The sequence below is a fragment of the Homarus americanus genome, unplaced genomic scaffold (assembly GCF_018991925.1).
Source record: "Homarus americanus isolate GMGI-L3 unplaced genomic scaffold, GMGI_Hamer_2.0 scaffold41027, whole genome shotgun sequence".
NCBI lineage: Eukaryota > Metazoa > Arthropoda > Malacostraca > Decapoda > Nephropidae > Homarus > Homarus americanus.
Window position 1 is genome coordinate 1,114,572 of NW_024745073.1, and position 27,606 is coordinate 1,142,177.

Genomic DNA, 27,606 nt, shown 5'->3' on the forward strand with positions numbered 1-27,606 from the left:
AATATAAAAAATAATTTAATATTACCAACACATTTGCTTTTATCTAAGAATAATATAATACTTTTCAAATCAATTTAATCTTTAACTCAAGAAACCTTACATGAAAAAATAGAGACGAATTACTTCCCAGACTACAATAAGGGTAACTACCGTACCTTAATGGGTGGTTACCGCTGATTAGGAAAGAGAGAGAGAGAGAGAGACAATGTCTCCCAGGGAGTGCCAGTGTCTCCCAGGGAGTGCTGGAGTCCCAGGGAGTGCCAAAGTATCCTAGGGAGTGCCAGAGTGGCCCAGCGAGTCCCAGTGACCCAGGGAGTGCTGTAGCGTACTGTATGTGGCCAGTTGTCAATTCTCTTAGTATGGACACACAAACGTGCGTACATGTAGATATCTCACACTCAGGAATGAGGTAGGATAGAAACTCACAATGCGCTTTCTGTACAGCGCAGTGCTGAGGAGTGACTAGGTGAGGAGAAACTTGCTCAGAGGTCCTGTAGGGCGAGGAGGTTTCTGATGAAGCTGGGTGGTGAGGATCTGTGAGAGATGTTGCTGGTCCGGTAGCCGAGTGTAGAATGGTCTCCGTGGTTCAAGTTTAGAAGCTCCAACAACTTTCCCTGAATACGAATTCGCAACCTTTCGATTTACAACAGGTACCTACTTTATTGCTAGGTGAACAGGGACCAAGGGGGCTAGGAAGAGTGTCCAAACAACTTCCGCTTGCCCGGGAATCGAACCCGTGACATCTTGTCTCCCTGGCCAGGAATGGCCGTATTTATACAATTTACGAGGATCAGGATTTGGGGTGAGCGTAGCGAGAGGGCCAATCACAGCGGCTTAAGCGTAAGGTGTGAAACGCTCTGATCCTGAGCTGGAGGTTGAAGGTCGAGACTAGGTCGGTGATCGTACCCCTACGTCCACTGCATAGACCTAGTCTCTCGGCGTAGCTGGCTGTACGCTGATTGGCTGGTAGGCGCGCGGCCGGAGCTCAGTTGGGTGTTGTAGGGAAGAGGAGCCACTACAGTGCCAGTGTCCCAGCAAGTTCCAATGAGTGCTTCCAATATCTTCCCAGGCGGTTGTACCTCCCTGTTGGTAGCTGCCTACTACTACTTAGAGTAGCCTAGGATTGCTTTGAAACCTGGATGTCATTGAGTTTCGAGATTCGCTCCTGTTGTATGAAAGGAGGGTTAAGGAGATGACCCCATAGCAATGTACACCAACAGAAACCCAACCACCAAAAATAGGATTTTCAATCCTTCAAAGCCTATACCTGTATTTTCCTAGCTTGCCCATTGGATCTGTATTCTCTTTATTATAACAAACATACAGTACAGTATTATTGAAGGGCCTATGAAAAATTACCACAGCACAAAGCAACAATTAATCTCACAATGTACAGTTCTCAACTAAATACACAACTTGCCTACACCATTACAGTAATTCCTTACCGAGTTAAACATGTGAAGTAAAATTCAACTTTTTTATTATTTTTTTGTTTATATATATACAGCATATATAAATATACATAGTATCTCTGAACATATACTTAATCATTATAACACAAATCACTGAAGTAGCATCATACATAAAATACAGAACCACAAATCTATTATAATATTAAAACTTTTGAAACAAGCAGCTAAGCAGACCAGGAAATACTTTCATGGCTAATACCTATTCACATATATTATCAGCAGTAACAAATTATTGGCTCACTCGTGTCATTTCTTTAAGAGTCATATCATAGAATCATAGTAGGCGTGGTACTGTTTTTGGTGTGCACGTGTCTAAATGTGATGCCAGTCTAAAAACCTGTGGGTGTGTGTAGGTATGGGTGTGTGTGGGGTGTAGGTATGGGTGTGTGTTTGGATGTATGTATGTATGGGTGTGTGTTTGGATGTATGTATGTATGGGTGTGTGTTTGGATGCATGCATGTATGTGTATGTGTGTGTGTGTGTGTGTGTGTAAAGAAGATATTTATAGTGTGTCTATGGACTGAAAAAATCAATGTCTTGTTATCTTTGAATATATTTCCCAACACAGCTGAATTTGTGTGTGTGTGTGTGTGTGTGTTTACTGTCCAAACACACACACAAGTCTTTACACACTTACACAATTCAAAAATCCCCTTTACAGATACACACACATGTAGGGGTTCAAAAATGGAATCCTACCAACACTGAACCTTTGATATGACCTCTAAATAAACACTATAGATAAATCTTCTGACCTGACAAAAGCCCCAACATGAGAGGAAAGATTCAAGATATGTGTTCTAAAGTATATAACTAAACATGAAGGAATACTTGTAACATAATCCAAAGTGTAACTACATAACGTGAGTACAGTAACCTATAAGGAAATGTATACAGTATCAAGATCTAAAATAACATATGTGAGGAAACTTGCAATATCTTTTTTTTTTAATATATATTGGGAGCCTCCAGGAAAGAGCAAGATCAATGAAAAAATGGCTTGATAGATAGATATTATATTTGGTATATTGTTACCATTATACTGGGCTTATTTCAAAATTCCAAAATGTTAACTTCATTTTCTGGATTTTTTTTTTAACATCTATAACTCTGTATACTTACAACCTGGAGTACCACATATATACTGAAGGGTTTGGTATTGTATATATGTGAGATAGATACAGACTTGTAGATATAATATGTATAGGTATATTCTAATGTGTAAAATGACTTGAGAAAACTTTAAGAAATATATGCCACATCTAAGAAAAAAGGTACTACAGTACCTGTACAGGAAATATATAAGAGTTAAATGACCAATTAAATTTGCATGATTTTTGTCAATATTAATTTCCTCTAAAATGTATGATAATCATCCTTGACTGATTGACTCTTCATGATACAGTATGTAGTATGATTTTATATGACATAATGACTGTATTTAACTCTCCCTCTGACTGTACATCTCTCTTCCTCTGAATTTATCTTCCTCTCCCACTGACTGTATCTGACTTTCCCTCTGACTGTATTTCCTCTCTCCCTCCTCAAGTAATTTGTTTACATCTCCTCAACTACCTCACTCTTCACATCCAAATGGTTAGGTCGGGTCTTCCAGAAGTGAGGTCAATCACAATACTGTACAGTACTGCAAGTGACACACTGCGAACGTCTATCACATTATGCTTCAAAACTCTTGGATCAACAATTGACTAATATATGTCTTTAAAATTAAGTAAAACTTAGTCACACTGTATTATTAGTACATAAGATACTGTAATTTTACATAAATTGCATTATAAATGGGAAATAAATTTTTATAATTATATAAATAATAGAGATTTTTATGACATTCATTTGTATTGACTGTTTATTCACAGAATAACAGCTGTGGTTATGTTGATTCTTGTAATTTAGTGTAAAAACTGGATTATACACAGACATAAAAGTTACAGTGTAATGTACACTAAAACTTGGAAATACACTGAACATTTGTCAAATAGCCTAAACTAAATTATATGCGCATTTGACAGGAATATACTCAATGCAGTGAACTATATTGAGATGTGAATCTGCAATATTTAATATCAATAAAACATGAAAGTGAGTTTCAAATGTTTATCTACTTCCCAACTTTACTGCATATCCAACTAAATACAGTACAGTCAGCTTTAAGATAATGTCCATCTAAATGTCAGGCTTTCATTCTCAACTACCTGGAGTGACACAGCTTTAAGGTAAGGTCTATCTACCTGTCAATCTTACTGCATTCCCAATTAACTTAGGCAGCACAGCTTCAAATATTGTGTCACATTAAACTAGAGGGATGGAGATATTAAGGTGACATTTCATTCCTTTGGCTGATCAGACAAAAATTTCAGAGAATGTAATTGCATTTATCTGATCACTGAGTCCAGGTAGAGTACAGTAAAAGAGGACTATGAGAACTTCCCTATGTAATCAAATTAAGTTTTTAAGGTTATGTGTTGTAGAAACTAAGGTCATGTAAATGGTGTTTAATAATCCTGGTAATGTAGCTCACCAATGCAATAAAACATGAAAATGATGAAAAATGGGAAAGAGACGTAAATAAGTAAGTAAAGAAGTTAGCCCTTGTGTAGCAAACAAGGTGAGAGACACTGTTGAAGGTGATCCCAGGTCAAGGCATCAGCTGTTACTATAAAACATTAAACTGGATATTATGGCTTGTGATCTACTAATCTTAGTTTCCTTTATATTGTCAAGTACAATATTAGTAACAGTTTAAGATTTCTTCATGTGGGTTAAATTTTCCCTTATCCTGTCATTAGTAACATAACAACACTTACTCTCAAGTACAAGTACAGGTAACCTTTGATAACACCAGCATGTCATCATACACTCCTATGGACTATCATAACAATATTGTAATACATATTCAAACATACATCATAGCCATCAGAAGCTGAGGTGAATGTTTCATAAGTATCATTCTTAAAGTGACTTTGGTGAAACAAAGTTGAATTAACATGTATTTCTTGCAATTATAAATTGAATTTATAGTTGAAGCATTTTATGGTGTTAAGATAACAATTTGCAAAACAAAGCAGAAAATTAGATTTAGGCCTTTTATTTTGTTAAATAAAGCTCAGCTAAAGGATGTTCACATCCTCTGAAAAATCACCACACAACATAAATTATAAAAATTTCCATTTTTATTGTTCAAAATACACCATAAAAAAACACTTTGTAACTTTTCCATAATACTTGGGTTTCCTGTCCTGTGTTCCCCTGAGGAGTCTGACAACTATTATTATGAGGATGACATAAGAACATAAGAAAATAAGGAGTCTGCAATAGGCCGGTTGGCCTGTGCATGGCAGCTCCTGTCGAGAGTTACTACCACTCTCTATCATCCATGAATCTATCCAGCCTCCTTTTGAAACTTTCCAGCGTTCCAGCACTTACTACAAAGTTGCTAAGCTTGTTCCACTCGTCCACCACCCTATTTGTGAACCAGTTCCTTCCTATACCTAAGCTTATCCAACTTAAATCCGCTGCTCCGAGTCCTATCCTACTCGGATATTAAAAGAACTTTATCTATATCCCCTTTATTGATTCCTTTCACCTACTTAAATACTTCTATCATATCTCCCCGCACTCTTCGTCTTTCTAGGGAATGCAAGTTTAGTTTCTTTAACCTATCCTATGAAAACCTAGGAATGCCCTGGAGTCTCTGAAGGTAATTGTTTTTTTGAAGTTGAAGTCTGTCTTTCCTTCCTGGACTGAACTACATATTACCTTCACCAGTAACCACTTTCATTTTAGAATATTTTAACCTTAAGTGCTCATTACCTGAGTGGAAAGAATTTAATACCTATATTGCCTCTGGTTAATTAGTTCTATAATTTTACACCTAAAACAGAGCATCAATAACTAAACAAGTTATTCACTATACAAAGAGAACACTTACTGACATTGCCAAATTAAGGTACAGGTATTGGAAAATCAAACATGTCATTAACTGGTTTTATAATCAACAAAGTAATAAAGATAATAGTCAAGGTGTTAGTAGGAAAGATTCACAGTAATATTTATGCCAACCTTGGAAACTGACACAAACAGACAGGGTCATCAAAAACAATGCCCAAATATTATATGGTTATATCTGTATACAGTATTTAATTCTGGGTATTCATTTTTGATGACTCTGTACATAAAAACAATACAATACAGTACATACAAAGTAAACCTGTGAGCTCTGACCTCTGCTGATACAGTACCACCAATGACGTATGTGTCAAGTCACCATCAAGTGTTACCTCACCTCGAGAACTGTCCTTACATACCTGCGCATAGGTTATCTTTACAGCTTTATTACACAAGGTAAACAGCTCATCCTCATCCCATGCTCAACAGTACAGTACTTGGAAAAATGGCACAGGAATTAAAGGCACACTTGTCAAATGTAAAAAAAGTGGCACAAGATAGTATATGTTTCTCAAGGTCTCTCACAGACTTTATTAGTAGGTTACTACAATAGAATTTTCAACAATAATGCAATATACATAATACAGAATACAGTACTGTACTGTACTGTAGACAAGATAAAAAAAATACAAATGCTGATTACATTGGATATACAGTACTGTAAACAGTAAGGTGACACAAAGTTTCAAAAGCATCATTTGGATTTCAGGTAAAGAAAGGTCAGATTAAGGTCACATGGCCAACACATTTGACATGGTCAGTAATTTTGGCACCAACATGACAACTCTTCTCACTTGTCAAGTCAAATAAAAATTTGCATCACCTTGGGTCGGTCACCACCTTGTATTACGATACAGGTATACTGTACAGTATTAATATGATCTAAATACAATTATAAAAGATGGAACCCAACATCTTAAATAAAATCCTCCCCAGAGTGTCTGCAGCATCAGTTGGATATAAAATTACATCTAAATGAACTTGAACATTTTATGAACTCTAGATTATTGTGCTTTATTTGATTGTTGACTTTGGCTAGATACAGCATGAAGATCCTCTTATAATGTCCATTTTTATGTTTGTGTTAATATGTGCTTCTGTATACAGGTAATAGTTAAATATTTATAATGCTAGTACAGTATTAATGTACTCCTGTATAATTTACTTTTAAAAAATATTAAAATATTTTTATGTCCTGGGGGAGTTGTCCGGGGTTTATGCCAATTTTTTCCTGTGCCATTTTTCCCTACTTTCATTCTCAACACATACAGTACCGTACTTCTTCTTTCTTAAATCCATTTCTTCTCATAACAAGTCAGACAATTTGGTTCACCTATCTGGAATTTATAACCTGTAGTTTTACTCTTGTGCTCACAGCTGAAGAGGACATCAATGGATAGAAATCTTATCATTCTAAAACAAGTTTCTGTGTTTACTTTTAATGAGGGTTTGTTTACCAGTAGTAGTCAGTGTTTATCCTTGATTGTCTATCTCTCATACTTTATACATGTTATAGCAAGCAAAATCAGCTGTAATGCATAACAGAACAGTAATTTATTAGCTAATATTCATCCAGCACTTACCCAGTAACATTGCAAAAACCTATACAGTACACAGTGTTTACAAAGTCCCTTGTTGTTTGTGTTTATAATGTTCTTTGAACAATGTACATTTAAAACTTGGGTTTGTACAGTAAAGTACTCCATCATTTACTGCATATAACTGTAGTCCTTCCAAATGTCAACTGTGTCTCTGATCTTCAGGTGTAATGTATGAAATGTATAATGGATGAGTGTGATACTTTCTTTACAATTTCACCTGCAAATATGAGTCACAGTCAAGAGTGAAAAGACTATAAAGTTATATGAAGAAAATTATGAATACCTGTACATAACCATATTTTGGATGTATAACTTCCTCAGGGGTCTCTGCTAACATAAACATCAAGGGACTCTGAAAACATAAACATAAAATGACTTTACAAACATAAACATCGAGGGACTCTGTAAACATAGGTATCAAGGGCCTCTGCAAACATAAAAATCAAGGGACCTTGTAAACATAAACATCAAGGGACTTTGTAAAGAACCAATATAGTAGTTATTAATGTAATAACAAATATGATCATATCCAAGATATTGTGTAGAGTTACCAACCTAACATCACTCTGCCTCAAAGCACTACATAAGGCATAAGGCTGTGTTAGCTTGTGTTGGTAGCACTGCTTGTGACGGGTCTAATGGGCAGTGAACTGAGTTTGTCATTAGTGTACCTGTAGGTAAAAATTTTTTTTTAGTACTGCAGTATACATTGAACAATTACACAACAATTAATTTTAACTGTATCACTGTCAAATGCTGAAATACATTACATCCATCTACTATCAAGCTTTTATATTCATAAGCAAGACATTACAGCATTTAATCTATTTTAGTCTTCAAATATCATGAAATATGTAATTATATACTCACAATAAATTACTATTCTACAAAAACTATTTAAGTATTCTTCTCATCCAAAATGAACTCGATGGAAATTCTACAAGAGTAAGGGAATACTGAATATTAATACTGTACAGTAGCTAAAACAACTATCTGTGCAGGTGGGGGTCGATATGCTCCGAAATTTTACGTGTGATTAGTGACAGCCCTCATATACCAAAATTTATCGTTCATGGTCTCATATTGTTTCCCACAAAGTATGCACAGATAGTTGTTTTAGCTGCTGTACCTATATACAGTATAATGAGGTAATAATTCTCTTATCAAATAATTAATAATACTGTACTGTATAATTACCGTGTAACAAAATTGTGGACGGTGGCAGTGGAGACCTCAACACCATCTTCTAACAAGAACTTGGCACCTTCTGACAGGTCGAGGATGGCCACTAGGGGCACCACGTCCTCCAGGCAGGCAAAGTCTCTCACACTATCTGCAACTTCATCCTGTGGCAAGCAAGAATGTTGTCTTTAAGACCATTTACACTTCCTATAAATTTCATAATGTTTGAATTGTTCTCCTAAATCTAATTGGAACATTTCAGTTCAGAAGACAGCAAAGGTAGATTACAGTAGATATCCCTGGGAATTTTGTGATTTATCTAAAAAAAAAAAATTCTTGCAGTAGTTTAAAACTTACAAAACCTATTTCTGATTAGAAACCATCCAGACTTGTGTGTATATCACCATAAAAGGTAAGTTATTTGTCCCTGCCCAACCACATCCACAAAATGTCTCGAGTTTGTGCCCGACTTAAAAAAACAACAGCAAAAAAAAATAAAAAACTTCCATATCAATTGGGACAACAAAACAGCAACACATCTTCATACCTCCCCAGCGACGAAAAACTGCAGAGCGAGACTTCCTTCCAGTGAGTGCTCCAGCAGGTACTCCTCAGCCACAGGCAGCAGAACATCTCTCCCAAACTGCAGCTCTGTTGTCTCCCCATCTGCAGGAGAATATTGCACAAGGATTGCTCACATCCTCTCTTGTGAATATGGAGGAAAAGAATACTGTTTATTTAATGCCTTTAGCCTGATCTGAGTCTGAGTACCATCTTCATGTCTCAGATCTGATACACCCACACGTGCCTTTAATTTTGACTTTGCGTAATGGTAGAAAGCCTTTGGGTTTAACTTGACCTCACTTGCATTCTGTAATTTAGTACCTAACTGCTGTAATTTAGTAACTAATTAATGTATGGTAATTGCTAAACAAAATCAAATACAGTACACTGTACTGTACAGTTAGTACATATCTTATCAGATAGTAAGGTGCGAGGGAATGGGCCAATTTGAATTTAAATTTACAGGTACATTATTTGAATTTTCAATTGGACCATCTTTTGGATAGGTGAGGATAATTTTCGGACAGTGAAAAAGAGGTGTACAAATACAACTTTCATATGAGTGAATTTACGGATACATTAGTGAACATTCGGATAATGAGAGATACCAGTACAATACTGTACATAAACTCCATCCTGTACAAAGAATATTATATATAAGGAAGTCATTAAGTCTGAGTGGATACCTACACTTTGATTATTCAATTTTCCTGGAGGTGAATTAATCAGTATTGCTTCTTATCACATGACAGCTAGAAATTAAGTTAAATTTACATGGCAGTGTTTGAGGTTCCTTTAGGGTTGCATAGCAGATTTTGCTATATATATTTAAAATTTTTCCCTTTTGATACTTGGGACATAAAATGTAGTGTAGCAGAGACCTGTGATTAGCTCTTCCAGTGCTCACCTGTGAAGAGCACCAGGCAAGGGCTCTCCTGAAGACGAGACATGTGTCGCTCTGCCAGCACCTCTACACTCTGTGGCCGCCATGGGAACCTCTGTGGAGATGAAGTGATTAATTTGGTAGTCTAGTTTTGTCTAGCTAAAAATACTCTCTTATGTTTGTTAAACCTCTGAAACATTTATGAGATAGAATAAAGTTGCAGTACTTTGATACAAGTTTGTGCCTCATCTCCAAGACTTGTACAATCACTCCAAAATGTGTCTTTATGAAGGGGTATGATGAATTTCACAATGAACACTGTGACTCCTATTGTCTTGGTAGGGTTGTCAAAATCCTTTGTCCACTGTGTCATATTGTTTTACACAAAATTGTAAAGATACTTTTTGGAGAGAGTGTACAATAACATTGTATGGTGGAGTGGAGGTATTAAGTGCCAGGTAAAACCAATAGTATACGTTATTTAACTGTACATACACCTGTACACACACACACAAAACTAACCTCAACTTCAGGATCCTCTGAGAGTTCAGTGCGCCCATCTATGGTGATGATGGAGTTGTCTGGACCAAGAATGACTAAAGTTGGGATGCCCTTAACCTCTAGACTACTGGCGAGTTCATGACGGGCATCCTTCTCCTCCCAGGCCATACTCAACCAGGGCATAGTGCTGTGGTATGTCTGCCATGACTCCTCACTCCTGCAGGAAATGAAACCAATTAGGTAAACAAAGTGTGTTGGGTGTTGGTGATACACTGGTAGTGCACTTGCTTCTCACCATTTCGTCTTGGTGTTAGATTCCTGGGTCAAAAGTGACCAGCCTAAGCATTGCAGTTTTTTTCAGGATACTGTATTCCATTTTCCTAAATTATCAACTATAAAAGGTTAAGTTTGATTTAATAAGATTAGGTGAGTATGGGTAGAGTTGAATTTTTGTTGCGGTCTTCTAGCAATGCTTCGGCCACTTGTGTTTCTTAGGTTAGGTTAGGTTTAATTTAGAAATAACCCTATTTCAACATATTTGCCCAAGTATGAGTGTCCACTGCAAATTACAGTGAAATTGTGGCATTTTTAAATTCATTTCCTGAGCAAAATTGGCGCCAGGTGTGTCATCAATAATTATCCAAGTTTCTTTAACAACCAACTATTTCAAAGTTATTCCACCTGAAGGCTGTACTGGATAATACACTTTTCCTAGTCTCCTTCCCTTTTACATACTCTTGTCCCTCTCCCACAGTTCTCCCCCTCTCCTTCCCTCTCCCACACTCCCCCGTCTCACTTACCTGTCAGAACTAATGAAAATAATCTGAAAGGTGTGTTCCTTGTTGTTGATCTTCTCATAAGCGGTCACCAGCTGAGGGGTGAACGCCCTACATGGGGGGCACTGACCAGGCAAGAGAGAGAGAGTTCCGTCACATTCATGAACAATAATAGCCATTTATTACATTCTTGAAAAGTATTATTCATTTATCACATTTATGATCCATAGAAAGGTCAATTTGTAGTTTCGACCATGCTCGGCTTTCGAGTTTAGTAATGTGTTTTTCAAATGGTTAAGACAATTTTAGGACACTTTTCTTCTATGACGTTTCCCTAGCAAATGACTTGAATATACCGTAGGATTCAGGAGAGCGGAGTCCTCCAATTAGGAGGTTAGGTTAGGTCATTTGCGAAGGAAACGTCATTGAAGAAGAGTATCTTAAAATTGTCTAAACCATTGAAAAACACATTGCTCAACTCAAGAGCCGTGGATGGTCGAAACTACAAATTGACCCATATAACTGTTTTGTGTCTCAGTAAGAACAAGGTTTATTGAATCAATTGTTTGTCTCAATGATGACATTTCTGAATCATATTCTTACCCAGTGAGCAGAGAAGTAGAGGCCTTTGTAGGAGTCCTTGACAGTGTCGTAGGAGACTTGTTGACCCTGAGTGTCCACAAGGCTGGTGGAGGCCAAGAGGTCACCTATAGGTCGCGGCCTCCAGGGGAAGGTGAGTGCCTCGGGGTCACTGGTCACCATCTCCCTTCCAGCCTTGGTCAGCAGGCGGCCGCTACGACTGTCGATGAAGACGAGTGTGGGGATCCCCGTCACCCGGTACTGCCGTGACAGGCGGATCTGTGGAGAAATGGAGTGAGATTAATGACACTTTGCCTCTGGCTGTTGCTACCGACATGAGTCTGGCTCCTGCATTATTTTTACCACAGGGTCAGCAATGAAAAGTTTGTATACATAACCATTTATGACAACTACACTACTTATGAGTGATCATTACTCTAGTGTTGTTGTAATGTTATGACTGCAGCTTACAAATAAATGTCTTGAAAAACGTAACAAATGTCAGTCCAACAACTATTGTATGATATGTCGAGAGTGACCACAACACTGAACATCTTATACAGTATTAATTTTATATCATGACAAACAAAGGTAATTATTGACAATTGACCCACTGCCAATTTTTCATTGAAAATTATTTTAAAAAATGCTGCAATTTCACTGTTTTAAAGTGGATAATGTTGTAGTTTTGGCAAATGTGTTAAAAAGTGGTCATTTCTAAATTAAACCTAACCTAACCTTATTTGATAAGAAAAACAAGTGGCAGAAGCGATGTTAGAAGACCTCACCAACCTAACCAAAGAAACCTAACTTCCTAGTCGTGGGGCTTCAACCCCCAGACCCCCCGGAATATTAAACAGAAAGAACTTACTTTGATATGGTGTAATTTTACGTTTTTTGTGGACATGAGAGCAGAAGAACACAACGATTATACAGTAATTTGATTCTTGTATTAAATTACTATTATGTTATCGATTAACATATGATTATTGGATTATATTGAAATAATAAGTCAAACAATAAGTCTGAGGGATATTTAATAAGAAAATCCCACATCCTAGAATTGCGTGTTTATGGTCTTGGGGATTGTAATAACAACTGGACATAAAAAAAAATGAGTAACAGTAAAAAGAGGAATTGAAGAGAGAGAAGCATTTTTTAGACCAGAGACTTTTTATATGGAAAATAAAAGAGTAACGTGTTTAAAAGGTTAAGTCATTATTGATGGAAAATGTATAAAAACGTGACTTAAAATTTGCAGGTATAGTGGTGTTTTAAAGGTATTGTCATTATTTCACCAGTCATTAAACATTATCAAACTTAAACAAATATTTCTAAATTTTGGTTAATTTTGTTTATACATATTAAAATAAGGACAAGTCAATGAATCACGTGAAAAAATAGACACCCTTTAACCTTACCTAACCTAACCTAAACTAATGCTAATCAAACGCTAACCAATGTAACTAAACCTAACCTAACCACCACCCCAGGTTTCATTAGGGTGTTTATTCTCCAAGTGAACTACAATAAGCTGAGGAAGGAAGGAAGGAAGAAAGACTAGGCTTCACGAAATAAGCTGGGGAAGGAAGGGGGAGGGCCTATATAGTCTTCACGTGTTAGAGCGAGCACCCCCCTCCCCACCACCACATTATATTATGAACAAGAGGCCTAATGCTGGTGGCCACTTTGCCCCCTTCGTGAGTCGGTTGGGTAACACGCAGGAGAGGCAGCAGAAGGAAGGTACTCCAGGTGCACGCCACAGCCGCAAAGAGAAAACCTTTCCATTTTTATATGTAGTAGTTTTACGTGTGAGGTGAGGGAAGGATTGGGGGGATTGGTGGCCAGTTGGAGGAGTTCTCTCTCTCTCTTTCTCTCTACATCTGGGTGAAATAGTTCGTACGTCACCTTCAAGTCAGCCAGGCAGGTAAGTTACTTCACAAACTATCGCGAAGACAAGTATTACGACGTACGACCTTAGAGTATCTGGTCCTTGGTTAGACATAAAGGTCACAGGAAGTTATGTCAGGTCAAGAGCCATGGGAGGAGGAGAGAGGGAGGGGGAGAGGTAGTGGTCTAAGAGGTGCTTTTACCCTCAATGGATCGTGGAGAGGGAGAGAGTGTGGGGGGGGGGGTGAGAAGGAAGGGGAGGAGAGGAAATTGTGAGGAGGAAGGGAAGAGTGGAGAGAACTTACTGAGGAAGGGGATGGGAGAGGGAAGAAACACACACACACACCTGTATCTCGGTCAAGCAGTACAACGCCATAGTACAAAAATATGTACTTACTGTATTTTGTACCACATAAACTGTACACAATAGCCAAGAAATACGTTAAATTCAGTCTTTTTATATAAGTTGTTATTGAAGCATCTGCAACAACAAAAAAAGCAACAACAGAACGAAAATCATGTGTTGGTAAGATACGATTCCTGTTGATTGACATTATGTTTACGTACTGTCGTCCAGGAAGAATGAGAGAAACGAATAATAATAAAAAAGAATAATCACAATAAGAACAAAAGCTACACGACAGAGAGAATCAAAACAAAAACAGTCCATGGTTGTAAATGAAGTCTGTGTTTACCTTGTGACGTCATGAGCGAGAAGACAAATAAAATAAAATAAAGAGAGAAAAAATAAGAGAATATTCGTAATAAGACTCACAATAGAGAGAGAGAGAGAGAGAGAGAGAGAGAGAGAGGAAATCTTTAGTCTGAAAGTAATTAGCTCCACCACAACCTCTACCTTCCCGTTGACCTGAAAATTGAGTGATTCTGGACAATAATACCAAACAATCTTAGTTTAAAGAGTCGTACTGTTTATAGAGAACACCCAGCCAACCATACACCAATGAAAGGTATATACTACACTTCAACCATACACCCGCTATACAACACCTCAACTATACACTCAGCAGCTGACCATCCGTAAGAGAGAGAGAGAGAGAGAGAGGTACCGTATATTCCTACGCGCCCCCCCCCCTTCCCCCTGGCTATGGTGTGTGTGTGTGTGTGTGTGTGTGTGTGTGTTTCCATAATTTGAAACATGTATACATTCAGCATGTTCAAACCTGCGCACACACACACACACACACACACACACACACACACACACACATACACATACACACACACACACACAGCCATAACATCAGGAAACAAAAAACCACATCCAAATTCCGTGAGGGTGTTGTGGAGACGGCGTAGAGCTCTGGTCAGGACAGGTCAAACAAACCCTTGGGCCGTACACCACATCTTTCCCCTCTCCCTTGTTATTCCCCGCCACAGAGAGATATATAATTCATGGTGTTGTCTAATACCCTCTCTCCTTCTGTCTGTCTGCCTGTCTCAAATATTCTACTGTGTGGGTTTAACTGGGTTATATGTCATCAAGCCAGGCACTGTATTGTTGTTTTATATATCTACTACTACTATTACTACTATCAATATTATCATTACTATTAAAAAAAAATCTGAATCATATTGTATTTGCAGAAACACCTATACACCCCCTCATCGTCCCTCCTCCCAGATTTCAGTATACAGATATGAGATCTTTTATTCTGCTCACGGCGCCGCTTTCCATATTCCACTTGGCTGCTGGTCGTTGTTCCTGGGGGAAGTTTGTCCCTCTCACACGCCAGAGACACATTCCAAGAATTTCCAGAGAGACAAGTTGTACCACCACCACCACCATTTGTCAACAGCCCCGACAATATCTGTTCTGTTTCGTCTATAAGTCTGTTACGGCGGCAGTGTAATTATCGTTCATGAGGGATTATCATCGTCTTGGTTTTGATAAGCTGGACGAAGCACCGATTATTCCCAGGGAGGTAAAAGTTACGATACAAGACTCACCACCTTAGTTCCCCCTCCACTTAGCTCCACCGCTGCCAAAGTCTTCACTCCTTCGTTCCGTATCACATAAGAGGACAATAATCACTCGTGCTCAACAGTCATTCATTCATGTTAAGAGTTGATATTATAAAAACAAAATCCACCATTGTAACCCACCTATCATAAGACTTTCCCTGTGTAAAGTACTGAGGATATGTATAATAAAAACGTGTATGGATCACCCTCTTTGGTAACTCTGATGCCAAGGAAAACGTGAGGCCGCATCCCAATGAGGGAAAACGCGGGAACCTGACGACCGTGTCCGGAATTGTTCAGGGGAGATATGGACTAAGAATTTTTTCCTTATAAGTAATCGTGTAAAAAACAGAAGAATTATTTTTTACTTATGATGTTTTATAATAATTGTGAATGTTGTTTTCATTCTGTTATGAATGTTCCTATACTTGTTGACATACATAAACACAAACTTTCTAGCGTCTATCATTACTATAGATCGATAGATAGATATTCAGTCAAACAATCATACAATTTTACATTAATTCAAAATTTACACAGACTAAGAGTAAAATAACGTTGAGACAGTGCTTATATTCTTCCTCAAGTCTGTCTCGTCTCTGGGGAACATCTTTGTGTCTTAAGCTCCCGTTGTCAAGGAAACGTCCCAGTAAGAACACGGTGGCGGCGGCTCTTATTATGAGCGAGTGTGGAGGAAGTGTTAGATGTTGTAATGACGGCAAACACTCTAGTAAATTGGGTTCTGTGACTGGGATATTGATCAACTCTTGAGGATTGTGATGACTGAGGAGCAAATGGAAGATAGTAATTGTACTTTTTGGGTTAACTTTAAAGGGAACACCTGAAGATTAGACACCCCTGATGAATTAAACACCTTAGCGTTACTTATGGGGGTTAGGTTAAGTTATCGTCAAGTTAGGTTAAGTTAGGTTATCGTCAGGTTAGGTTTGGTTAGCGTCAGGTGGGTTAACATACAGCTGAAATAATAAACTGGGGTGTCTAAAGTTCACGTGATGCTACAGTAAACATTCAAAACACAAGAGCTTTCAAATGTTTACTACTGTCACTTCTGTCTCTTTGACGGCATCTATAGTTAGTACTTTTGAGATAACAACTACCACACATCAAAGACAAACAAACAAACAAATAAATAAACAAACACACACACACACACCTAACCTAACCAAATCCAAACGTAATCTAACCTATCCGAATTCTCCAGGTATAGCATAAAAATAATTAATTAATCATCAGGTAAAATAATCTAGGTGAGGGGCTTAATCTTCAGATAATCCGAATTAATAATAAATTTTGTATAATCTTATATATATATATATATATATATATATATATATATATATATATATATATATATATATATATATATATATATATATATATATATATATATATATAGTGTCATTAAGTTTTTTACCTTTGTGTTTTGTGAGTTTTTATTATATTTATTATTTATTTATTTTCTACTTTTTTACTTTTTTTTATTATTTTTTACTTTTATATTTATTTATTTATTTGTGTATTTTCTTTATTTATTTATTCATTTATTTTGTTTCTCTTCCGTCGACTCAGGCCAGCGTCTGTTCCTGTTGTTAGTTGTCTGTTAACTACTCTCCCTAATTAATTCTCTCTAATTAACTCTAATTTCCTCTACCCTGAGTTGGTGCAGTTCCCTCCCTCCTTTCTCTTCCCACTTTCTCCTTCACTTTCACCTCTTTTCAAAGTTATACCATTGTGTGTGTGTGTGTGTGTGTGTGTGTGTGTGTTTAGCCTCTGTTGATTAATTAAATTCCTGTTTTCAGTGGTACCAAGTTCACGAGAATTTCACATTGTTTTACTGTATTGTGAGTGAGTACGAGGACCTGGCAGTCATCGTACTCAAGGGGTTAGGGATATCGTACTCAAGGGGTTAGGGATATCGTACTCAAGGGGTTAGGGATATCGTACTCAAGGGGTTAGGGTTATCGTACTCAAGGGGTTAGGATTATCGACTTTAACCACATATTAATGGACATAAAATTCTAAAAAAAAAGCTCAAAACAAATTGAGATTTAACAATATATTAGTATTATTTTGTGAAGTAATAATTCCACCTTAGCGGACGTGGGAGGGAAGGAAGGAGAGGTAGGAGAGGTGGGAGAGAGGGAGAGATGAGAGGGATGGGGGTGAGGCAGAGAGGGAAGGAAGGAGGGGTGGGAGTGATGGAGGGATGAGAAGGATGGGGGAAGGAGAGAGACGGATGAAGAGAGAGAGAGAGGAACAAAAGGAGGAGAGGAAAGAAAGGAGAAGGGAAGAGAAAGGAGGGGGAGGGGAGAGAAAGGAAGAACACAAAAGAACACAAAAACACCAAAATCTCACCTGGGAAACCCATAGTTGGCTAGTAATTAGCATTGAAAAAGTCCTAAGCATTGAAAAATTCCTAAAAATACCCCAAGCCTCATTAAGGTCACTAATTACCCCCAATCGAAACGATGATCATACACTTGCAATCAGCATGCTCAAGAGTACATATACAGAAATTTTCAGAAAATAAAATTTTTGGCCAAAAACATAAGTCTTACACCTTAGTAATTTTTTGAGCAAAATAGACTTTTCTCTCGGAATTGGAATTTGAGGGGTTTAACCAATTAATTACTTCCAGAAGAACACAAAAACACCAAAATCTCACCTGGGAAACCCATAGTTGGCTAGTAATTAGCATTGAAAAAGTCCTAAGCATTGAAAAAGTTCTAAAAATACCCCAAGCCTCATTAAGGCCACTAATTACCCCCCAATCGAAACGATGATCATACACTTGCAATCAGCATGCTCAAGAGTACATATGCAGAAATTTTCAGCAAAATCAAAATTTTGGCCAAAAACATAAGTCTTACACCTTAGTAATTTTTTGACGAAAATAGACTGTACTGTTAATGAACTCTACACACACACACCACACTGGTCCTCATGGTCGCTACACCTTCGTTATGTTTTTCTTATACAATATTTTTTCTTCCCTCGTCTTGTTTTAATGAAGAGTAAATCTCACCCAACTCACGAGGTGGTTCATGACGGCTTTTAGCTTTCAGACGGAGTATTTAAGTCCTCTGTCCATGATTTTTATTTCTTCCCCGTGTAGCTTTAGGTTGGTTTGGGTTGATTTAGGTTGATTCGGGTTGATTCGAATTGATTCGGGTTGATTCAGGTTGATTTATATAGCTTCAGGTAGCTTTAGGTTGATTCAGTGTGTCTATTTAGCTTCTCTCCCACACCATCACCACCACCACCACCATCTCTCCCTCACAATGCCTCTAAGTTCATCTGCCAGAGACATGATGTAAATCTGTATGTACGGTTCTTCCTCCTCCTCCCTCTTCTCTCCCATCCCACTCCTCCTCCTTCATCTCCCCTAACCTCCTCCCCCTCCCTCTTCCTCTCCTCCTCCTTGGTCTCCGTTATTTAATCACCCTTTGTTCCAGCTCTGAGTTTGTTAATGTCTCCCTCTCGCTTCTCTCCGTTTTCTTCCTCTTTTAGACGCTTTTGTGTTTTCTTTTATTTCTATTTTCCTTTGTGTTTTCTCTTTATCTGTCTGTGTGTTTGTCTGTGTCTCTTACTCCTCTTGACGTTCTTTTCATCTTTTACTCTTTGTGTGTGTGTGTGTGTGTGTGTGTGTGTGTGTGTGTGTGTGTGTGTGTGTGTGTGTGTGTGTGTGTGTGTGTGTGTGTGTGTATGTGTGTGTGTGTGTGTGTGTGTGTGTGTGTGTGTGTGTGTGTGTGTGTGTGTGTGTGTGTGTGTGTGTGTGTGTGTGTGTGTGTGTGTGTGTGTGTGTGTGTGTGTGTTCCTTTACATATCATATCTATTTCTTCCTCTTCCTAGTCTCCTCCTTACCTCCCTCCTTCTTCCTTTTGTATTCTTTACCCTCCCATTTCTTCCTCATCTTCCAAGTCCTTATTTCTCTCTTCCTTCCTTTCTCCCTCTCCCTTATCTCCTCCTTCCTACCTTACTCCTTCCATTCTCCCCCACTTCTCTATTCCTCATCTTCCCCACCTCCTTCTATTCCCTCCTTTTTCCTTCCCCTCCTCCCCCCTTCCTCCTCATCTCCATCTTAATCCTTCCTCCTCCTCAGGTGAGGTGCGTCAAGCAGACACCAACACAATAGGTAAATCAATGATGGGATTAGCCGATCACACACCTACACCCTACACCTACCTACACGACCTACACTTCCTATCAACACGACCTACACCCTAACTACTTACACTTACTACCTAAGCGACCTAACCTCCTACCTACACCACCTACCTACACGACCTACACCTACCTACACCACCTACACCCTACAAGACCTACACCCTACACTTCCCAACTAAGCGACCTAACCTCCTACCTACACCACCTACCTACACCCCTCACCTACCTACACGACCTACACCTCCTACCTACACCTACCTACAAGACCTACACCTCCTACCTATACCACCTACCTACACCCTACCACCTACTCCCCACCTACACCTCCTACCTTCAAGAGCTGGTAAAATCAACAGTAACATTAAAATTAACAAAAATATATTAACTGGAAATCGAAGACACAAAATTAGTTACCACTGGCGCTTCCCACACAACAAACTCAACAAATAATTAATCATTAATTAGCTGTGGTAAGGAAACGCCACCCCCCACACACATACCCAGGTGAGGAGGGCTACCTGACAGAGGCCCCGAGGCAGGTAGGTCAGGGAGGGAGCGACTAATGAAGGGAATGCAGGTAGGTGAGGGATGGAAGGAAAGAAAGGAAGGAAGGGGGTAAGGGGAGGGACTAATGAAGGAAAAGGTAAGTGGAGAGAAGCTCACCTGTCCTATTTCATTGTCTAATGACGCCTCACTTACCTCACTCTCCCCTCACCTCCTCCCCCCACTTATCTGGAGTAGAAGGAGGAGGGGTAGGTGTGGGGGGGGGTAAGTTCAAGGAGTATGATCAGAGAGAGAGAGAGAGAGAGAGAGAGAGAGAGAGAGAGAACACCTCGCCAGTGGATTGTCTCAAGGTGTAAGTCCCCCTTGTTCTACCTGTGACTGTGAAGGGGAAGGGAAGGAGGAAAGGAAAAGGAAAATAAATAAAAGAAGAGGAAACCTAAAAGGGAGATAAATATGACTGGAGAGCGAGAGAAAGAGACAGACAGACAGAGAAGACAGACAGAATTGGGTAGTGGAGGGCATGGTGGTGATGTTGTTGTTGTTTTTACTTAACGACGGTGTTTTCTACCTGGGAACGACTCCCTGCCTCTGTTGCTATGGGGGGAGGAGGGGGGGAGGAGAGGGAGGAGGGGGAGGAGGAGGGGAGGAGGGAGGGGGGAGGAGGGAGGGGGAAGAGGGGGGAGGAGGGAGGGGGGAGGAGAGGGAGGGGAGGAGGAGGAGGAGGAGGAGGAGGAGGAGGAGGAGGAAAAGGGAATATAAAGGAAGAAGAAAGAGGAGGAGGAGGAAGGAGAGAGGAACCGGGAAGGTATAAGAAGAAAGCAGATAGATGTTGGTCATTCATTCTTTGGCCACACTCTTCCTCTTTCCCTCATCTCCCCTCCCCTTCTCCCCTCCCTCCTCCCCCACTTCTCACCTCCATCATCTCCCCTACCTTACTCCCACCTTATCCCTCTCCTCTCCCCACAGTAGTAATTACATAACTCCCCGGGCGAGCCAAAGAATACACGAGTCTATTACAGTACACATAGTTAAGGTTTGTCCACGGACCTAATCACACACACACACACACACACACACACACACACACACACACACACACACACACACACCATTTTAAACTAAATGCATAACAAAACGACAAAACATTTTAAATCACGAGATAACATCAATAACCTCTCAAACATCTAAATCACGAAATAACATCAATAACCTCTCAATTTCTCTGTGTATGTGGGGTATTGTCGCCTGCCGGTCTGTCTTCAAGTTTTTCAATGTTGTATCGGCACACGCAAATATCCCATCCAACACTTGAATTACTAGTTAGAGTGACCCACTACCCGCGCGCGCGGTGTGTGTGTGTTTGAGTGCGTGCGTGTTTGAAGTATAAATAAAAACTTGTATATACAATACAGTACATCTATACGTGTCAGGTGAATATATACTAGGTTAGGTTAGGTGTTTAATGTTAAGGTAAATAACATAGGGTGCCTAATCTTCACGTGTTCTCTAAAATCCAAACGACACACATTTCCCCATTAATACCTGTGGGTAAACAATGCCTACCTGTGATAGAGGAAGACAGGTATGCGTAATATACAACACGTTATACAGATATATTAGTGTCTTATCCATGCACCAGTTGCCAATAAGTAAACATTATACCAGCTGGCCTATACGTGTTGCCAATAAGTAAACATTATACCAGCTGGCCTATACGTGTTGCCAATAAGTAAACATTATACCAGCTGTCCTATACGTGTTAATAAGTAAACATTATACCAGCTGTCCTATACGTGTTGCCAATAAGTAAACATTATACCAGCTGTCCTATACGTGTTGCCAATAAGTAAACATTATACCAGCTGTCCTATACGTGTTGCCAATAAGTAAATACCTCATCACCTGTCAGTTAATATTTACGTAATGGTAAAATATGGCGCCCAGTGGATATTTACGTCTCAGTTCGTGGTTATAAATGCATTCCATGTCGATAATTTATGATAATTGTGATGATAATTGAAAAAAAAACCCACTCCATTTAGTAACGCATCAGTCATTCGGCCTTTGTAGGATTGTGGAGTGAGTGACTGTGTGAGTGACAGTGTAAATGACGGTATGAGTAACAGTGTGAGTGAGTGTGAGTGACAGTGTGAGTAACATTGTGAGTGACAGTATGAGTGACAGTGTGAGTGACAGGGATTCACATAAAAGCTGTGTTGTACAAGATGTCTTTGATCTGATGTTCAGGTGTACAGTCTCATGAGAGAGAGAGAGAGAGAGAGAGAGAGAGAGAGAGAGAGAGAGAGAGAGAGAGAGAGAGAGAGAGAGAGAGAGAGAGAGAGAGAGAGAGAGAAACCACTAAGATAACGATGGATTTACAGAAGAAAAAGAAGAGAATAATGAAGTGTGAAATAAAGGAGGAAGAGAGAAAGGGAGAGAAAGAGGGAGAAAGGGTAAGAGGGATAAAAGGAAAGAAAGAGGAAGGGAGGGAGGGAAGGAGGGAGTAATGGGAAGAGGAAGGGAGGTGGGGATGAAGAGAAAAGGATGGAGGGAGGGAGAAAGAGAGAGAAAGGGAGGAGGAGAGATGCCGTCACACACAGAACCAACCGCACCACCTGACTCTTATCTGACCACATGCCTCTCTCTCTCTCTCTCTCTCTCCACTCTTCTCCTTTCCCTCTCTCAGCCATCCCTCCCTCTCTTTCCCTCCTTTTCTCCAATTTTATTCCCTCCTTTCCTAGCCTTCTTTCCTACCCCCTATCCCTCCATCTCTCCCTCCCTAGCCTTACTTCCTCACCTCTTTACCTCCCTCTTCCTCCTCCATCCCTCTCTCTCACCTCCTTCCATCCTCCTCTCCTTTTCTAGCCTTCCTTCCTCCCTCACCCCCCCTTCCTCCCTCACCTCCCTCCCTCACCAGCTAGGCAGTTGAGGTTCTTTAATGTGAGCCCAACACGCTCCTACACAACACACACACGCAACTATTCCTTCCTTCCTTCCTTCCTTCCTTCCTTCCTTCCTTCCTTCCCTAGACTTACTGGAGATATTCACGCGAAACTAGGGAAAAATTGCTTAAATGTGTGAAAAAAGTGATGTTATGTGGGGAAAAATTGGTGTTATGTGGGGGAAATATGGAGAAAAATCCTTTTATATGGGTAAAAATTCCTCTGGGAAGAAAACAAAACATCCACAAATACAGGGGAAAAAAATCCTTCAGTATGTGGGGGAGGAGGAATACTTGGCCTTAGGGAAAAATATTGGTCGACTTTAGGGAAAAAATAAACAAAATTGAGAAGAAGAAAAAATTTACATATTTATTCTAGTTAAAAGTTAAGTCTTTTGTCTCTGTTGTTTTATTCTTGTTTACTTTCTCTGTTATTCTCTTTTATTTATCTGTTTTCTTTTCTCACACTTTTTCTTTTGTTTATTTTCTGCCTTTTGGACGTATTGTTTATTTTCGTTTTTTCCCACTATTTCTGTCTGTCTGTTTACCTCTCTGTCTATCTCTGTCTGTGTCTATATCTATCATTCTCTCTCTTCCTCCCCTCTACCTTTCCTTATTCCTTCTCTCTCCTCTTCCCTCCCTCTCCCTTTCTCCATCCCTATCCTACTCTTTCCTCCTCCCCTCCACCTATCCCACTTTCCCCCTCTCCCTTCTACTCTCTCAACCTTTCTCCTTCTCTTCAATCTCCCCCCTTCACCTCTCCCTATACCTTCCCTCTCCCTTTCTTCACCTCCTCTCTCCCTCCCACTCTCCATCCCACTCTCCATCCCACTTCCCTCTCCCTCAGTACTCAACAAAGGCGGACAATACAACAACTGCCTATAATTATTTCCCTCACAAAGTAATACACACACACACACACGTACACACACACACATACGTACACACATACGTACACACACACACACACACACACACACACACACACACACACGTACACACACACATACGAACACACACACACACACATACGTACACACACACACACACACACACACACACACACACACACACACACACATACACACAAACACACACACACACACACACACACACACACACACACACACACACACACACACACATACACACAAACACACACACACACACACACACAAACACACACACACACACACACACAAAAATACAGTGTGTCAGCTACATGTGTATTCAATAGTAATTTTACATTCAATGGAGAGTCATAAACTAGGGGAGTTTTAACACAAGACAGGATATGAGAATGTTTGGAGAGGGGAGAGAGGTGGAGAGGGGAGAGAGAGGGAGAGAGGTGGGGAGGTGGAGAGGTGGGAGAGGTGGGGAGAGGTGGGGAGGGGAGAGAGGTGGGGAGAGGTGGGGAGAGGTGGGGAGGGGAGAGGTGGGGGAGAGGTGGGGAAGGTGGAGAGAAGGGGGACGAGAGAGAGAGGAAATGGGGAGGGGAAAAGATAAATATAGAAAATAGGAGAGAGAGAGAGAGAGAGAGAGAGAGAGAGAGAGAGAGAGAGAGAGAGAGAGAGAGAGAGAGAGAGAGAGGGAATTCTTTTAATGTTCCTCTTTTTTTCACTCGAATATTTTGTTTTCTTGTGGTGGTCGTGAAGGAATTTGATTTAGTTCCGCTTCAAAGTTCATTAAAGTCCAGTAAATGTGCGTATATATGTGTGTGTGTGTGTGTGTGTGTGTGTGTGTGTGTGTGTGTGTGTGTGTTCTCCGTTTTCTTTTGTGTTATTCCTCCTCATGTGTTTTGTATGGTATGGTGTGGTGTGGTGTGGTGTGGTCTAGTGTGGTGTGGTCTGGTGTGGTGTGGTGTAGTTTGGATGGTGTGGTCTGATGTGGTCTAGGGTAGTGTAGTGTGGTGTGGTGTAATGTAATATAATATGGAGTGGTGTGGTGTAGTGTGGTGTGATCTTTGTGTGGTGTGTCCTAGTGTGGGTTGGTGTGCACTGGTGTGGTCTGGTATGGTATGGCAGGGGAAGGGGGGAGGGGGGAGAACTTCCTCGGCTAGGGAAGCCAATTTGGCAAAAGTTTGACGCAGTTCATCCTAGAGTTAAAGGGAAGTCCAGCAGGGCACTCTAAACTATCTTGTTCATCCTACAGATAAAAAACGGAAAGAGAGAGAGAGAGAGAGAGAGAGGGGGGGGGGGGGGAGAGAGAGAGAGAGAGAGAGAGAGAGAGAGAGAGAGAGAGAGAGAGACTACCGTTTTTCTGTGCCACTCCAAAAGTCTGCCAGAAGTTGTCCATAAACAATAAGGGGATTAAAACTTTCCTCCTTTATTTCTGTAAAAACTATCCTTGACAACACATAGTTCACGGGAGAGAAAGAGAGAGAGATAACTTCCTTACACCAAGAGAATGTCCTGGGTAACTTGACTCAAATCACAACACATCGACGACGCAAACTCACTAAGAAACATCAACACAATCTCTAAGTAACACTGAGATAGTTACAACACCAATTAACAATATCAAGGTAACGAAGTAGCAGCAGTAGCAAATAGAGAAGTAGCACCACCAAGTAACGAAGCAGCAGCACCAGGTAACGAAGTAGCAGCACCAGGTAACGAAGTAGCAGCACCAGGTAACGAAGTAGCAGCACCAGTTAACGAAGCAACAGCACCAAGTAACGAAACAGCAACACCAAGTAACGAAGTACCAGCAGTAGTAGCACCAGCAGGTCACCAGGACGATCCGTCAGTTGTGACATTTACTGATCAGACTCGGAGGCAGAAGTCAATGTTAATTTAATTGGGCGTTTCCTTCCGACTCCTCTATTGTCTATCACGACACACACACACACACACGTCCGGTGGTGTGGTGAGGTGGTGTGGTGAGGTGGTGTGGTGAGGTGCTGTGGTGAGTTGTGGTGGTGTGGTACTGTGGTGCAATGGTACAGTGATATTGTGATGCTTCTTATAGTGCTCTCTCCCTCCCTCTCTCTCTCCCTCTCTCCTCTCTCTCTCTCCCTCCCTCACTGGTCTACCATCAGCGGCTCAACACCCCCCCCAAGGTCTACCATAAGCGGCTGAACATTCCACAAAAGCGTGGCTCTAATTGGTCTCCCCGGCTTCCCATGTTTTCAAACGCTCCATCACAAACTCGTCCCCGCTGTACAGTACATGATGGCTGGATCCCGACCAGAGGCTTTTAGAACTTGCGGGGAAATAGGAATAAAAAAAGAGAAAAATCCCCCTAAAACTGCATATTAACTCACAAGACCGACAAAAACAATAACAGTAAACCCAGACCTTCATTCTGGGGCTCTGAGTGAGGGAGGGAATGTAGAGGAACAAAGGTGAACTCTATGGTATTAGTAAATAGAGGTGGAATTTCCCCGTTTGTCGCCCCTTAGTTATATCGGACGTAAACCAACACGCGGGAAAGGAACGCTCGGAACGAACTGGTAAATTACTGTGGATATTAACTGGAAAATATGGACTCCCACAGGCCAGGAAAATCTCTCTGTGGCCTTTACAATTTTCTAGTTGATAATATGTGAAAAAATATACCAACTTTTTTACCCCACAGCAAAAATTTTTATCTTGGGGAAAAAAAAATACCAACACAAACGTAAAATAATTAAGGCTTTATATTGTCTCATATCTATAACTGTTTATGTACTTTGTCTAGGCAGCCTAATGACTTCTTCCCCTGATCTGACTGATGAAGAGTTTTTCAAGTGTGATCTACCTTAGCCCATCAAATTTTACGATTATCATATTATACCTATACCTGTATTTTACTCCACACCTGTACCTTACACGAGTTACTACACCTGTACCTGTATATAAATTTTTAATGCATTCAGAATAAAATCACTCGATTTATTATACATAGGGGTAACAATGGCTGCCAACCTTACCTGTAACAATGGCTGCCAACCTTACCTGTAACAATGGCTGCCAACCTTACCTGTAACAATGGCTGCCAACCTTACCTGTAACAATGGCTGCCAACCTTACCTGTAACAATGGCTGCCAACCTTACCTGTAACAATGGCTACCAACCTTACCTGTAACAATGGCTGTTAACCTTACCTGTAACAATGGCTGCCAACCTTACCTGTAACAATGGCTGCCAACCTTACCTGTAACAATGGCTGCTAACCTTACCTGTAACAATGGCTGCCAACCTTACCTGTAACAATGGCTGCCAACCTTACCTGTAACAATGGCTGCCAACCTTACCTGTACACCAAGAATTGTATGTACAAACAAATATTCGTATATGAACTCGAGTTAACAAGGACGTATTGTACCAGACTCAGGTACCTATCCTAACCTAACCAAACACTATTGATATATATATACTGTATTTATATCTAATTAAAACACTCCAATGTAAATTAAGTATTGATTCTGAGGAACACAAATTAATTGGACCTTTATCGTCACCAAATAAAAGAATATTAATTTGCATATAATTAAGAACTTGATAATGAGTGTTGTTATCTCTTCCCCCCCCCCACCCCCTTTACTATTTCCCTAATAAAGGTTTAAGGGTCTAAGGGGGGAGAGGTGAGGG

The 27,606-nt window shown here is 40.0% G+C and overlaps 1 protein-coding gene across 3 annotated transcripts in view; it reads right to left on the minus strand.

Annotated features, from left to right (window-relative positions):
- Positions 1–5,469: 5,469 nt before the first annotated feature.
- Positions 5,470–27,606, minus strand: part of LOC121878378 (nucleoredoxin-like) — a 120,853-nt gene continuing 98,716 nt past the window's right edge. For all 3 annotated transcript variants that reach the window (XM_042384584.1, XM_042384582.1, XM_042384583.1), the window contains exons 4-10: positions 11,550–11,804; positions 10,971–11,071; positions 10,192–10,387; positions 9,694–9,784; positions 8,770–8,888; positions 8,238–8,386; positions 5,470–7,711 (exon numbers count right to left, since the gene is read on the minus strand). In XM_042384584.1, the coding sequence (XP_042240518.1) occupies positions 7,642–7,711; positions 8,238–8,386; positions 8,770–8,888; positions 9,694–9,784; positions 10,192–10,387; positions 10,971–11,071; positions 11,550–11,804 (981 nt within the window). In that variant the 3' untranslated portion in view covers positions 5,470–7,641. The remainder of the gene's footprint in view (positions 7,712–8,237; positions 8,387–8,769; positions 8,889–9,693; positions 9,785–10,191; positions 10,388–10,970; positions 11,072–11,549; positions 11,805–27,606) is intronic.